We start from the raw sequence: 12,884 nt of genomic DNA, 5'->3' as shown, positions 1-12,884 counted from the left end.
ACATGGCTCATGACTAATTCATCCCTAAGCATTCTGTATATTACTTTTATTTATAGGCTCCCACCTATACTGTATTACAGATCCAGTTATAAGAGAACCTTACAGCCACCCAGTTGACCAAGAAGCCAATAAATGTGTTACAGGTCTCGGGGGCTGGGAAGGGGGAATCGGGGCTGTTACTGCTGGACTCACAGGGTCCTATGCCATCCTTCTGTACTGCCTGACCCTGGTGCTTGCAGTGAGTGTCCAAAGAAGCAGCCGCTCATTCTAGGTACCCAGCATCCAGGACTTGCACTTTGGGTCTGTGCCATGGGAACGGATCAGGGGTGAGCTGGAGAGTACGTGAGATGACTCATACAATCATAGAATCATAGAATGGTTTGGGTTGGAAGAGACCCCTAGGGGTCATCTAGCCCAACCCCCCTGCAGGGAGCAGGGACGTCTTCAACTGGATCAGAGCCCCATCCAACCTGGCCTTGAATGTTTCCAGGGATGGGGCCTCCACCACCTCTCTGGGCAACCCCTTCCAGTGTCTCACCACCCTCATTATAAAGAATTTCTTCCTTATGTCCAGTCTAAACATACCCTGTTTTAGTTTAAAACCATCACCCCTTGTCCTGTCACAACCAGCCCTGCTAAAAAGATTTTTCCCCATCTTTCTTATAGGCTCCCTTTAGGTACTGAAAGGCCACATTAGCTAGTGGTTTGGAGAGAGAGGGAGGACTGAGGGTCTGTGGCAGGGAATGATGTCCAAAGACTCGGCCATGCCTGGGAAGGGAGCCAGAGTATGGGAGCATGAGGGGAGAGGGTTGTTCTGGGGAAGACAGGGAAGGCATGAGAGGACAGAAGGTGAGAGGGGCTTGAAACAGGGGTAGGGAGGTCTGATTTGGGCACTCAGAGGGCATATACCAGTCCAGTGCGTTGCCTTTATTTCTGGGATTTCCCAAACACAAAAGTATGTGCATATATCACACAGTCCAATATTTCTGGGAAGTGACCAACTGGACAGAACTTTCACAGAAAATCCGATTCTTTCCAGAAACATGTACACCTTCTTTGGACTTTTCAGTTATACAGAGGTGGTTCCTGTTTCTGTGCAGTGACTATGAGATAACAGTGAAATGTGCATTAAGAAAGAACAAAGGACGAACAGCATCTACGTCAGCATTATTGAGAGAGGAGAGTTTGTGTGGCAACGGCCAACTAATTGTCTTCACATGAAGTGTCTGATACACTCAAATGGGTTTTGCCGTTGAAGAGAAATTTTCTTATCTTAATAAAATACATTTGTGCCACTAAACTGCTTCGAATATAGTATTAAGAAAGCCTCATTCCAGTACTTCAGTTATTTATCTGGCACGTGAAACCCTATTTCTACTACAAATAACTGTATTTGAAAAACCCTGTTTTAAAGGCAGTGGCACTTAGTATATTATTAATTACAGTGCATTGCCAAGCAGCTAGATGATCAACAAAGCATAACCATAAAAGGAAAACAGAATCATAGAACCATAGAATCATTTAAGTTGGAAAAGACCTTTGAGATCATGAAGTCCAACCGTTAACCTAGCCCTGCCAAGTCCACCACTAAACCATGTCCTTAAGCACCACATCTACCCATCTTTTAAATACCTCCAGGGATGGGGACTCAGCTGCTTCCCTGGGCAGCCCATTCCAGTGCCTGACAACCCTTTCAGTGAAGAAATTCTTCCTCATGTCCAATCTAAACCTCCCCTGGTGCAACCTGAGGCCATTTCATCTTGTCCTATCACTTGTTACTTGGGAGAAGAGACCAACACCCACCTTGCTACAGCCTCCTGTCAGGCAGTTGTAGAGGGTCATAAAGTCTCCCCTCAGCCTCCTCTTCTCCAGACTAAACAACCCCAGTTCCCTCAGCTGCTCCTTATCAGACTTGTGCTCCAGACCCTTCACCAGCTTCATTGCTCTTCTCTGGACACTCTCCAGCCCCTCAATGTCTTTCTTGCAGTGAGAACCCCAAAACTGAACACAGCATTCGAGGTGTGGCCTCACCAGTGCCGAGTACAGGGGGACAATCACTTCTGCAGTCCCACTGGCCATACTATTTCTGATACAAGCCAGGATGCCATTGGCCTTTTTGGCCACCTGGGCACACTGCTGGCTCATATTCAGCCGGCTGTTGACCAACACCCCCAGGTCTTTTTCCTCTGGGCAGCTCTCCAGCCACTCTTCCCCAAGACTGTAGTGTTACATGGGGTTGTTGTGACACAAGTGCAGGACTCGGCACTGAGCCTTGTTGAACCATCTGATGTATCCACCCATTCTTCACAGTTTTGTGTTGCTTAAAAACCCACTGTGGGTGCACTCTGCCCTACTGTTCAGGTCATTGATAAAGATGTTGAACATTATTAGTCTCAGTATTGACCCCTGGAGAACACTCCAGGTGATTTGCCTCAAATGGGGCATTGTGCCACTGATGCAATCCTCTGGGTCTGGTCATTCAGACAGTTTTCAATCTACCTCACTGTGTACTTGTCTAAGATGTACCTTGTCAGCTTGGCTATGAGGACATTGTGGGGGAGAGTGTCAAAAGCCTTACTAAAGTCAAGTTAAACAACATTCACCACTCTCCCCTCATCCACCAAGCCAGTCCCCTCATCAGAGAAGGCTTCCAGGTTGGGTAAGCATGATTTCCCATTTGTAAATCCTTGCTGACCAATCCTGATCATCTTTTCATCCTTCACATGTCTGGAAATGGTTTTCAGGATTAGTTGCTCTATCACCTTCCCAGGGGTTGAGCTGAGGCTGACCAACCTGTAGATCCACGTATCCTCCTTCTTGCCCTTCTTGAACATAGGAGTGACATTTGCTTTCTTCCAGTCATCAGAAACATCCCTCAGACACCATGACCTTGCAAAGATAATCAAGAGTGGCCTTACAGTGGCATCAGCCAGCTCCCTCAGCACTTGTGGATGCAATCTATCAGGCTCAGTGGGCTTCAGTGTGCCTGGTTTGTTTAAGTGCTCTTTAATATGGTCCTTCACCAATGGTAAGTCTTTCGTGTTTCAGACTTTCCCACTGGTCTCAGGGGACTGAGACAGTCTAATATCTAATGGGCTGCCATAAACCTTAAAGAAACATCAGGGAAGAAGTCTGAGAAGATGAGTAGGCTGTGAGAGGTAAGACTTGAGTTTCCTCATCTTGGGAAAATGGTGAGACCTTTTTCAACCATTTGATATGAAAACTAAAAAGATTTTTTTGTTGTTGTTGCTGTTGTTACAGTCAGCTTTCCTCGCCTTCATTTATTTTCACCGGCTAGATTCAGATCTCTTTATCCACTTGGTAGTCACAATGCCCCATGAGTCAGGGGAGTGCTGGCCGGGAAGTGCTCAACAATCCAACCTAGCATTCCAGAAATTCACATTCTCCAGTCATGTACCAACAGGCGCCTTTGTGAAAATGAAAATTTTGAGTACATTAGTCTGGCATTTCATAGTAGCAAATCCAAAAAGCCATTTTCAATCTTATAAAATCATTTTCCTATGCTGCAGCCTGAGCTGCAGGGCAAAAATATACACCCTTGCACAGCCCCACTGATTTCAGCTGAGGTTTTCCAAGGCACTAGAGCCAACTCACATAAATCAAACAGCAAGATCAAAGCCACTGTTGGAAAGACTCAGGCTATCAATTATGATGGAGTATAATAAATGGAAGACCCAGTGACATTCCATTTTATATCACACATGTAATTGTCAGGGCTCAGTGACACGACACTATCAAAAAGTGATGTGGCTGTTCTGAAAAGCACGGCTGCTTGATTATTTTTCCCCCTTGTGAGTTGTTGCATCTTTCTAAAGCCCTGAGCTTCTTTCTGAGACATCATTTCTTTTCCCAGCATAAAAAGTAGCTTGTTTGTGGACTGCCCTTCTAATTAGAAAAGCAAGCCACAGATGTTCTTGAAAGAGAACTAAATTCCGTAACTAAGCCTCTACTCACTGAAAACATACCTCGCTTGGAAAGGCTGCAGGAGAACTGTGCCGCAGCTCAGCTGTTTATCAGCAGCCCTCCATTCACTCCCATCTCTGGGACCAGATGTGACAACAATACCGTAGGCTGCTCGCTGCTCTCTGGTTGCGTTTTGTGCTCCTGCTCCCAGGGTCTTCTCTCACCACTTTTGAAGCTTAAACCTGTGCACGGCCGGCTCTACCCCAGGTGACACTAAGTTCTCCTCACAGCATTGCGAAGTGCCTCATCTTGCAACTAATCCAATTCATTTTTATTTTTTTCTTGTCATTAATTACAGAGGTAGTGCCTACTAATTTGTGTCAAGTTTTTACAAGATGGCCGTCAATGAATGTTGAGCTCTGAGATGCCCGGTCAGTTTGAATTACACTGTAGTCATTTCAAAGGAAAAATGGCAGTTACAAATTCAGGCCTAAAAAGAGCATATGTTTCACACAGATGGTATGTATTCAAACACTTGTACAGTTGAATCCACTTTTAGAGTCTACAAATATAGCCACCTTTTACATATACTGTAAGAAAGTCAGATTCGCAGATTTCCATTTGCACATCAAAACAGTTATATTATAGCCAGGCGTCATGCATACGATGAAATTGTTCCGTTTAAAAACAAAACCAGATTGCTATAATAGGATCCCATTGTATCTGTGAAATTAATCTGTCCTAATACTAAGGAATAGCATCTGTTTTTAATGGAACAAAAATACCTCCGCCAGTGTAGCAAATAACACTGTAAAGTTTCCAGACTTTCCACATAAGGGATTCCTTGGTAAAGGTAACTTAGGCTTCCCGTGTTTCCACATTGAAGACAGTGATTCAGACATTTCCTAGGAGGGAATAATTGGACTGGCTTTGCATCGACAAAATGAAATGTTAAAAAAAACACACCAAAACCAACTATCCAAAGGGAACCTTAATTTAAAGTTACAATGTTGAAGTGCTCATGAAACAAAATGCAGAAAATTAACTATTGAAAGAATGTCTTCTCTGCTTCCTTTATAACACCTTTTATCACAGCCTTTTATAAAACTGTGCCATTGGCCCTTGATAACACAAAACATTGCTTGTTTTGAGCTTACAGATACACGCCTTGAAGCACATTTGTAACCCTAGAATGACATCGGTTCTCATCTGACCACAGTCCATGCCGTCTTCAGAAGAAAGGTTACATCACTGTGAGCAGAAACTGGCTGCTAAGTTTGACAGACATGGTTCCTCCACACACCATGCAAGCAACTGAAGTTAGGTCCCTCGGCTGGGAAGCAGGAATACTTTATACAGTGACAATGCGCCTGCGGTAACTGTCAGGCCTAGCATTATTCTCAGGTATTGTCCCACCGAAGTCAATTAGATTACGGCAATTGTGCCGTGCACAAGTGCAGGATTGGAGACTGTTGATAATGGCAGCAAAAAAGAGAAGCTTTGAGGATGGAAGTAATTTTAAGGGACAGCTTAAATTAAAATTGCTTTAAGCCAACAAACTGTTTTTACATACTTTCATTTTAAATGAAATACACAATTATTTTTCAGATAGACTCCGCATCTTTCTTACAAACCAGCAGCATGTCCTACTCCAGGCACTCACAAATATTTCAATGTTTTGTGAGTGAGGAGTTATTTCTAAACATTTTTGAGTGCTTGAGATATTTTGTTCTTGAAAATGGAAGTGAATTAAGAAGTGTCTTCAAACAGGCAGTTCAAAGACATATTGAAACAATTTGTATCAAACAAAAGGCTCACAATGAAAGGAACAGCCAGTAAGTATAAAAACACAAACCATTTAAAAACAAAGCAAATGGAGCCAATGTCTTATCATCACTACTAGAAAATCAGAAGGAACTTAAATCAGTGTTTCCTTCTACTACCATTGTCCATGGTTTGACTCACCTCCCCTGTGACATTGGTTTTACCAGCCCTTCTCTGCTTTCACTTTTTCTGTCCCCAGGCCTTTGTCTCTGGAGTGAAATGTTATGAGCTATACCACACAGGCACACTTACCCTGGAACTGGTTTACCCTAGCCTCCTCACAAGCAATATAAGTAAAATTGAAAAATGGTCTCAGAATAAAAGTGTTCATACTAGTATGAAATCATTCAGATAAAGTTGCACCATTAATTATATGGAAAAGATTTTTTTCTTATGCAGACCAATCTTGTCAATTCTTCTTCTGGAACTATTTCCCTAGACTCGGTTTCCCTTCACCTGGTTTTAGATATTTAGAAGTCAAATATCAAAGTGCAAGTTATTCGGTCCTGCCTCCCTTCGTAGTTAAATATATATATATATATATATCTCAGAGAGTATCAGCAGGTATCCCCTAGTATCATCTTGAGTACTGTTTTCAGATTACATGGCTCACCATCAGTAGGAGCCTGTTTATATGCACACCTGTGAGGGTGGTGATAATGACTAACTTGGAATTAGTGTCTGTATGGGAATCATAGCAGGTTTAAAACATCTAAATTTTGGAGAGCCTGGAGAACATCCTAGGGGCTTATTCTTAAATAGGCATCTGGGAGTCCATTCAGCTGGTTCAGATGTACCCCTAAACATAAATGTCCAGCATCCATTTTAGATGCATGAAGGTATCTGAGACATCTGTGTGGGCTGGCAGATATAACACAGGACCTGTTTGTCCTACTTGTTTCGGGAGAGGCAGCTGTAGGCCAGATGGCACAGCCTTGGGCATCTCAACTGGCATTAGATGTCTATGTTTAGACAGCTGAATCATGCCCCAAGCAACTTGTCTGCTGCACTTCTCTCTGGATCCCATTGACTAAACCTCTGTTGACAGTAGTAGGAGCTGAGACAAGTGGCCTGTATGTGACACCTACATACCGTAATCACGATTTGGGCATCTTAGACTCAAACTGAATCCCACTTACCATTTTTTAAACACCATCTAAGGTGAGATTCATTCCATCCCTCAATTTGATCTTGAGTGCTAAGCTCATGTTGACCAGCTGCCTGTGGATCTAATTGCTTTCCCTGTAGTCTCTGCATTTTTCCTGCCTTGACCACGGCATGCTGCTGCTGAAATGAGTTTGCCTTATCCTTCCCTTTAGTCACATCTCAGAAAACCTTTGTCTTCCCACTTCCCATCCTGTGCTCTGTTCAAATTCCAGCTCCAAACAGGTCCTTCAAGAATAAAACAGCACCTGCCTAGGCATGAAGTGGCATCAGGGCATGATCTCAGGCTCTTTAGCTAGGCTGGGCTCAATGTCCTAGAATGCAGAAAATGAGGTGAAGACTGGCCTCTGGCATTCTGCTGTTGATAAAAATGTGTGGCTTTCATGACAAAATCGTGCCATTCAAAAGCATAGTAAAGATAAACTTTAAGTATTTTTCTGAGCTAAACTGTCTGAAGTAAATTACAATGTGGGGAAGGGGAGGATGAATATTGCTGACCACTGCCTTGCATGTGTCTTTGGCTAGGATTTTTCATGTAACGACAGTGACCCATCTTGCTTTCAAAACCCGTCCCTTCATCTTTCAACCCTAAAATCAGCAGAGATGGGGATTTGGTGTTGTCTTGCTTTCCGGCTGCTCCTCAACACCAGACTCTGCACCTCTGTCATGATGCTCTCTCACCGATAAAAAGCGTTCTTTCTTATTCACTATTTGGTTTTGAAACTCTGACCTCCATTCCACCATACACATAAATTAAAAACCATTAACCCATATACATAGTTTAAGTAAAGAGATACATAATATCAGTAAAGCCTAAAAAGGCATTATTTCCTCTGTTCTTTCACCAAAAAGTGTTTCTTTCCATTTTCTTTTTTAACTCATGTATTAAGTTTCATGCTTCAGGCCTAATCCTGCAAATGCATATGCACATGAGAAAATTCAGTCACATCATAGCTCTCATTTGAAATCAAAGAGATCATTCACACGTGTTCGCAAGATTACATTTTTCAACTCCTTGAATAGCTCCACCTTCTTATTAGGCTGCAGAGTGCTATGAGCTTTTTGAATGCAGTTCAGCACCTGCAAGGTTTGTCTTCCAAAACAGTCGTCAGTGGAAAGGACCTTTAGCTGAGCAACAGCAGGTTAAAAAGAACACAAATTGAGATGCAATGGTTGTTATTTCTAATCAGCCCTGATGTGAAGGAGTGAATTTTATTCTCTTTCCTAGCAGTTGGCAGTTTCACCTCATGACTTCGCGTCTTATGCAGTTAGCAGAACAGAATGGCAGCTTCACTTGCGAAGTTTATTGTAAATGTTATTCATAACAAGCTAATTTGTTGTTGTTCTGCTAAACTGGAACTCCTGTTTCTCAAGGGCATTTGCTCATTGTGATTGTGAACTGTTGCATTCACCTTTTATGTTTGGTTAATCTAGTGAGCGCTGTAACCTGACTTGTCCTCTTTGAGAGAGTGGTGTGATCATAACTCAGCCCTGAAGGGTGGGGTTACAGTCGAAAGTCTCTCAGAAAAGAAAAATAGGTGGCATTTGCCCCAGGTAAAATCACTGATGTTACACCACTGAGCTTTGGCTCAGTACCAAACAAGTCATGAAGAAAAGACTACTGCTGTAAAGAAAAAAAAAAAAAGAAAAGCATCCAAAAGACCTCTCATTGATAGTTCTATGTGCATGAACGTACCAGCACAAACAGAAAGGCAAAGAGAGCCTGTGAGGATGTTATGAATATCTTCAGAGTCTTTCTGTGATTTGAGTTTTTCTGTGATTTGAAACTGGCTCCAAAACCTCCCCTGCTAAGCAAAGCTGTTTCCTCAGCAAAGTCTCAGGCCCCATGGGAAGAAAATCTATAATCTTTATTCAAAAAAGAGGCTGCTGCTTAGCGATTTCATCAGTCATATAACTACATAAAACTAAGTTGCATGGCATTGGTTCTGTGTGCCATGTGACTGCATGTTATAGAAGCAAGAAACGAAACACAGGCGCGAAGCCAGAACAAATGAGCGAGCGAGAAAGACACGGCTGTGGAGCAGGGAGCTACACCCAAAGCTTAAGAAAATACGCCAGAAAATACGCTGGATGAGAGTCTCCTCCGGCCCTCCCTTATTTCAAAGGGTTTTTTTTTTTTTGCTTTGTCCCCGGTGCACCCCCGCACCCTGAGAAGCTGCGACTATCGGCAGGGTGTTGCGGACCAGCTAGACAGGCGTGATCGTCCTCACACTCACTAAAAACATGAAGCAACTGGTTGCTGAATAACTAAGTGTACTGGGTTTGCTTTAAGCTGAAATAGCTAAGAATAATAGCAGGTATTTATTTAGCATTAACCGGTTCTGAGCCCAAGGGTTTGGCGTTAAAGAAATCATAAATGTTTATGTCCTGTGACAAACGTTTCAGGAGCGTCCAAACTGCACGTAGAAGCAAGCTAACTAACGCAGGCTGGCTGCTAAAGTTTAGAAATAACCTGCTTGCTCCTCACTCACCCGTCAGAGCCAAGGGTTTGACGAAGTCTTTTTGACTGCGCATCTGGGCGCCAGCCGACGGCAGCACATTACACGAGCCTGCATGTAACATAACTGGTTTCAGCTGGCTTGCGGAAAAGTCCCTTGAAAATATCATTCCCAATACTTTCTTTTCCCAGCTAAGGATAACAGAAGTGACAATGATTACATGATATTAATGTGATATTTATAACCAGCCTATTCCCTAATCTAAATAGCAGCCTCATGCATGTGGTTCTTGCACACTTCCAGCATGTATTCCAGGCTGGGGCTAAAGAGCCAGATTCAAGTAGGATGGGTTTGGTGTAAAGAGAAAATTCATGCCTAAACTCAGACTTAATCCAAGCCCAAGTACCCCCTACTCTCCCAGCTTGTCTTCAACCCACAGTGTGGGTATGACACAAGTTTGGGCTCACTGCATGGTTAGAGCCATGTTCAAACAGCAGTGTGTGAGTATCTACTGAGCTTTGGTCTTAAATCAGCTCTTTCCTCACATAGCTCCAGGTTCACTGTGATTTGGAGATCTGTTTTTCATGCTGCAACCATTCCTGTGCCTGTTAAAGTAGCAGGCAAGAACAGTCCAGTCCTCTTCGGTAGTATTTTAGAGTGGTTTTGTATGGAGCCTGACCATCTTCTCTTTTCTAATCAGTATTTTATTAACTAGTACCATTTTCTACCAAGCTGGATTGATTTGGTTAAATGCATAATCCTTTCCATCTGCCTGAGTTCACATCCACTAGACTCTGCCCCACTGTTCAGGTGCGTAGAGCTACTAGATCTTCAGTACTAGAAAAAAGATTCAAAGTCCAGGACAAAGCTGCACTCAGAACTTAGTGAAATAACATGCCAAGCAAAAGTAGATTTGATTTGTACAATTGCCTGTTTTAGCTATAGTGTCTTTTAATAAGATGATACACTTGCAGCAAGAATAAGGACACAAGGTTGGGTTTTTTTCCACCCAACATATTGAAGATCCAGAGATCTTTTCCAGTCCTATGCTCCTCAACACATAAATCTGTTTCTTTTGCTCCAGGATGCACTTTTTCTGTGACATCAGCATGGGCTCCTTCACTTCACTTGGCTTGTCTTTTTGGCATTTATGACAAAACTTCGCAGATTCGTCAGTGCAAAACACAGGTACAGAATGAAGCACTGTTCAAGCCATTTGCCTTCCAAATTTCCAGGAAATTTCAGCTTTATTGGTTTTAGCTACTTCATTCTGCCACTCAGAGTATTTCAAGCAGGTAATATTTGTTCCCAGATAGTGTCTGGGGTTTTTTTTCCAGAAACTGCTGTGAGCCAAGGGCTCTGACAGAGGTCTGCTTTGTCTAGCATCTAGGTAGGGAACAGCGCTGTTAGCTGCTGGGGAATGCAGGACAACTCGTTTCAGTGGTGTATGCTAAGGATTCTTAGAGGTATGGCTAAATTCACTTGATAAGACCTCTGATTTAATAGGACTGACCCAAACAACATGGACCTTGCAATCTTAGAAGTAAAGTCACCATGACACTGCATTTGATAGCAATTAGGTTTCCACAGCTGATACGGAAGTAACTTTATGTAGTAGCTTTTGAGTTAGCAAGCAATTCTAGGGAATATGTAGGGATAACTTCATATTTGACATATCAGTGTAAATGTGTCTCTTGGAGAAACCTCTTTCTTTAATACATCCCTGGACTGACCCAAGTGTCCGAATTAATTCAAGTCAGGTGGCTCAGCTTTGTGTGTTATCTCTTTGTCAGTGTGAAGATGGACCCTAGCAGGGGCTCAATGGGCAGGTTTTGGATCATTTATTCTCTGCCTCTTTTTGAATTAGCTGCTGCAAGTCATTTAAAACTTTGCCAATATTCCTTTTCCTAAGGAACTTGCACATTTAGGGTACGAAAGCAAATAGGCCCAAAGGGGTGGCAGGAGCTTCCCTTCAGATCACATCAATACTGGGAAAGTCTTCAGGAAAGCTTGTAAATGTAGAGCTGCTGCATTTAAATGGCAACAAAGTGCTTTGGTTTATGGCAGCAAGCCGGATTCAGGGGTTAGAGCCACTCCTTAGCTCTGCTGCAATTTACAGCACTGGCACACAGTAAAAGGCCACTGCCAGGCATCCCCTCTGTGCTGCTGCTTCATCTTTTTTTAAATGACAACGAGATGCAGGACAAGTGCACAGGACTGCATGACAGGAGGGGCACAGGGCTCGGAGGGGACCGAGAGCCTGAATGGGGAATCACTTCCTCTCAGTAGATGGCAGAAAAAAGGGAGCAGACTTTCTGAAGGAGAGGAGGTCCAAATGCGTGAAAAATGCATCCACTCATTACAAATGCATCCTTCAGGTAAGGTTCAGCCTATGTTACTTAGTGAAACGAAGCAGGCAGTATGTGCACTTTCATTTTATGTATTTTGCTTGATGCCTTGTTTGTTTTCAGTTTGTGTGTGTTTCCTTTGCATTGGACACCGCGTTCATGCACAAGCAGTTCTCTTTTATGCATCTTTGCACTAGAAGAGTAACCTTCTATTTCCCGCAAGATTTGACTTCAAAATCTGATTCAAAGCATGACTGTGTGGCTGGATGCTAACTGCTTCTCTCAGAGGTATGGGTTTACCCCACACACTCCACCACAAATAACAACAATCTAATTAACTGTCACTGAGATCAGACATTTTTTACCTCTTCATCTTTTTCTCATCTACCATATCCTTGCTTATCTACCATATCCACACTTTGTCCAGTTCCTCAAAATCACGGGCATCTGCACAACCTTGATTGCAAGTTCAGCAAAATTTGAAGTCTCTGATGCACGCATTTGGATGGTTCACAGCTGGAGAGATCATTTTCTGTTAAGCTCAGTCCACTGTTCTGTTTTTTTCCCTCGACAGGGTAGAGCTCAGTTTCATAAAGGGGAGCTGCCTTATCTCATCGGGGTGCAGATGCATCCTGCACCTGAGAGCCACTGAAGCTGCGTGCTCATACCCATGCGCGTCCATGTACACCACATGTATATACAAGTAAGAAACTGGAGGGGACCAATTCAGCTTCCCTCCCACATATCCCCAAATAATCAAGCAGCATTTAGGGAATTTGCATGAGCCTCAGAAATCTGATTCTAACCCAAGAAACATTGGTCAGGGCCAAAATAGGTGGCTGTTTTCACAGGCCTGGTACAGAAGTTTCCAAGGTAGAGTGGGGAACAACTGTAGAGCTCACAAGTCTGGAGGATCTGAAGCCAGTGGAAAATCCCTGAGAAAGAGACTTAAATTACAGCAGTTCCTATAGCTGCTGTGAGTTACGCCCAGCGATGTGTCAGTGGCTGGAACGCGGTCAGTAATGGAGTGAGCACACCTTTCCCTGCTTTTTTATTTCTCGTAAGACTCGGGAGTCTCTTATTCTGAACCTCTAGCTCTAAGTTAATAAAAATAAAGATCAATGATTAACTACACATGCGAGGTTTTACTTACTGGAGCATTTAA

At 43.0% G+C, this 12,884-nt stretch overlaps 1 protein-coding gene across 1 annotated transcript in view; it reads right to left on the bottom strand.

Annotated features, from left to right (window-relative positions):
- IRS2 (insulin receptor substrate 2) overlaps positions 1-9,447 on the bottom strand; it is a 140,209-nt gene extending 130,762 nt beyond the window's left edge. The window contains exon 1 of the mRNA XM_035901166.1: positions 9,405-9,447. Coding sequence (XP_035757059.1) covers positions 9,405-9,447 — 43 coding nt within the window. The remainder of the gene's footprint in view (positions 1-9,404) is intronic.
- Positions 9,448-12,884: the final 3,437 nt, after the last annotated feature.

The sequence above is a fragment of the Egretta garzetta genome, unplaced genomic scaffold (genome assembly GCF_000687185.1).
Source record: "Egretta garzetta isolate BGI_Z169 unplaced genomic scaffold, ASM68718v1 scaffold168, whole genome shotgun sequence".
In the NCBI taxonomy this organism is placed as follows: Eukaryota; Metazoa; Chordata; class Aves; order Pelecaniformes; family Ardeidae; genus Egretta; species Egretta garzetta.
The sequence above is the reverse complement of the archived record's forward strand: the minus strand, read 5'-3'. Positions and strand labels throughout refer to the sequence as shown.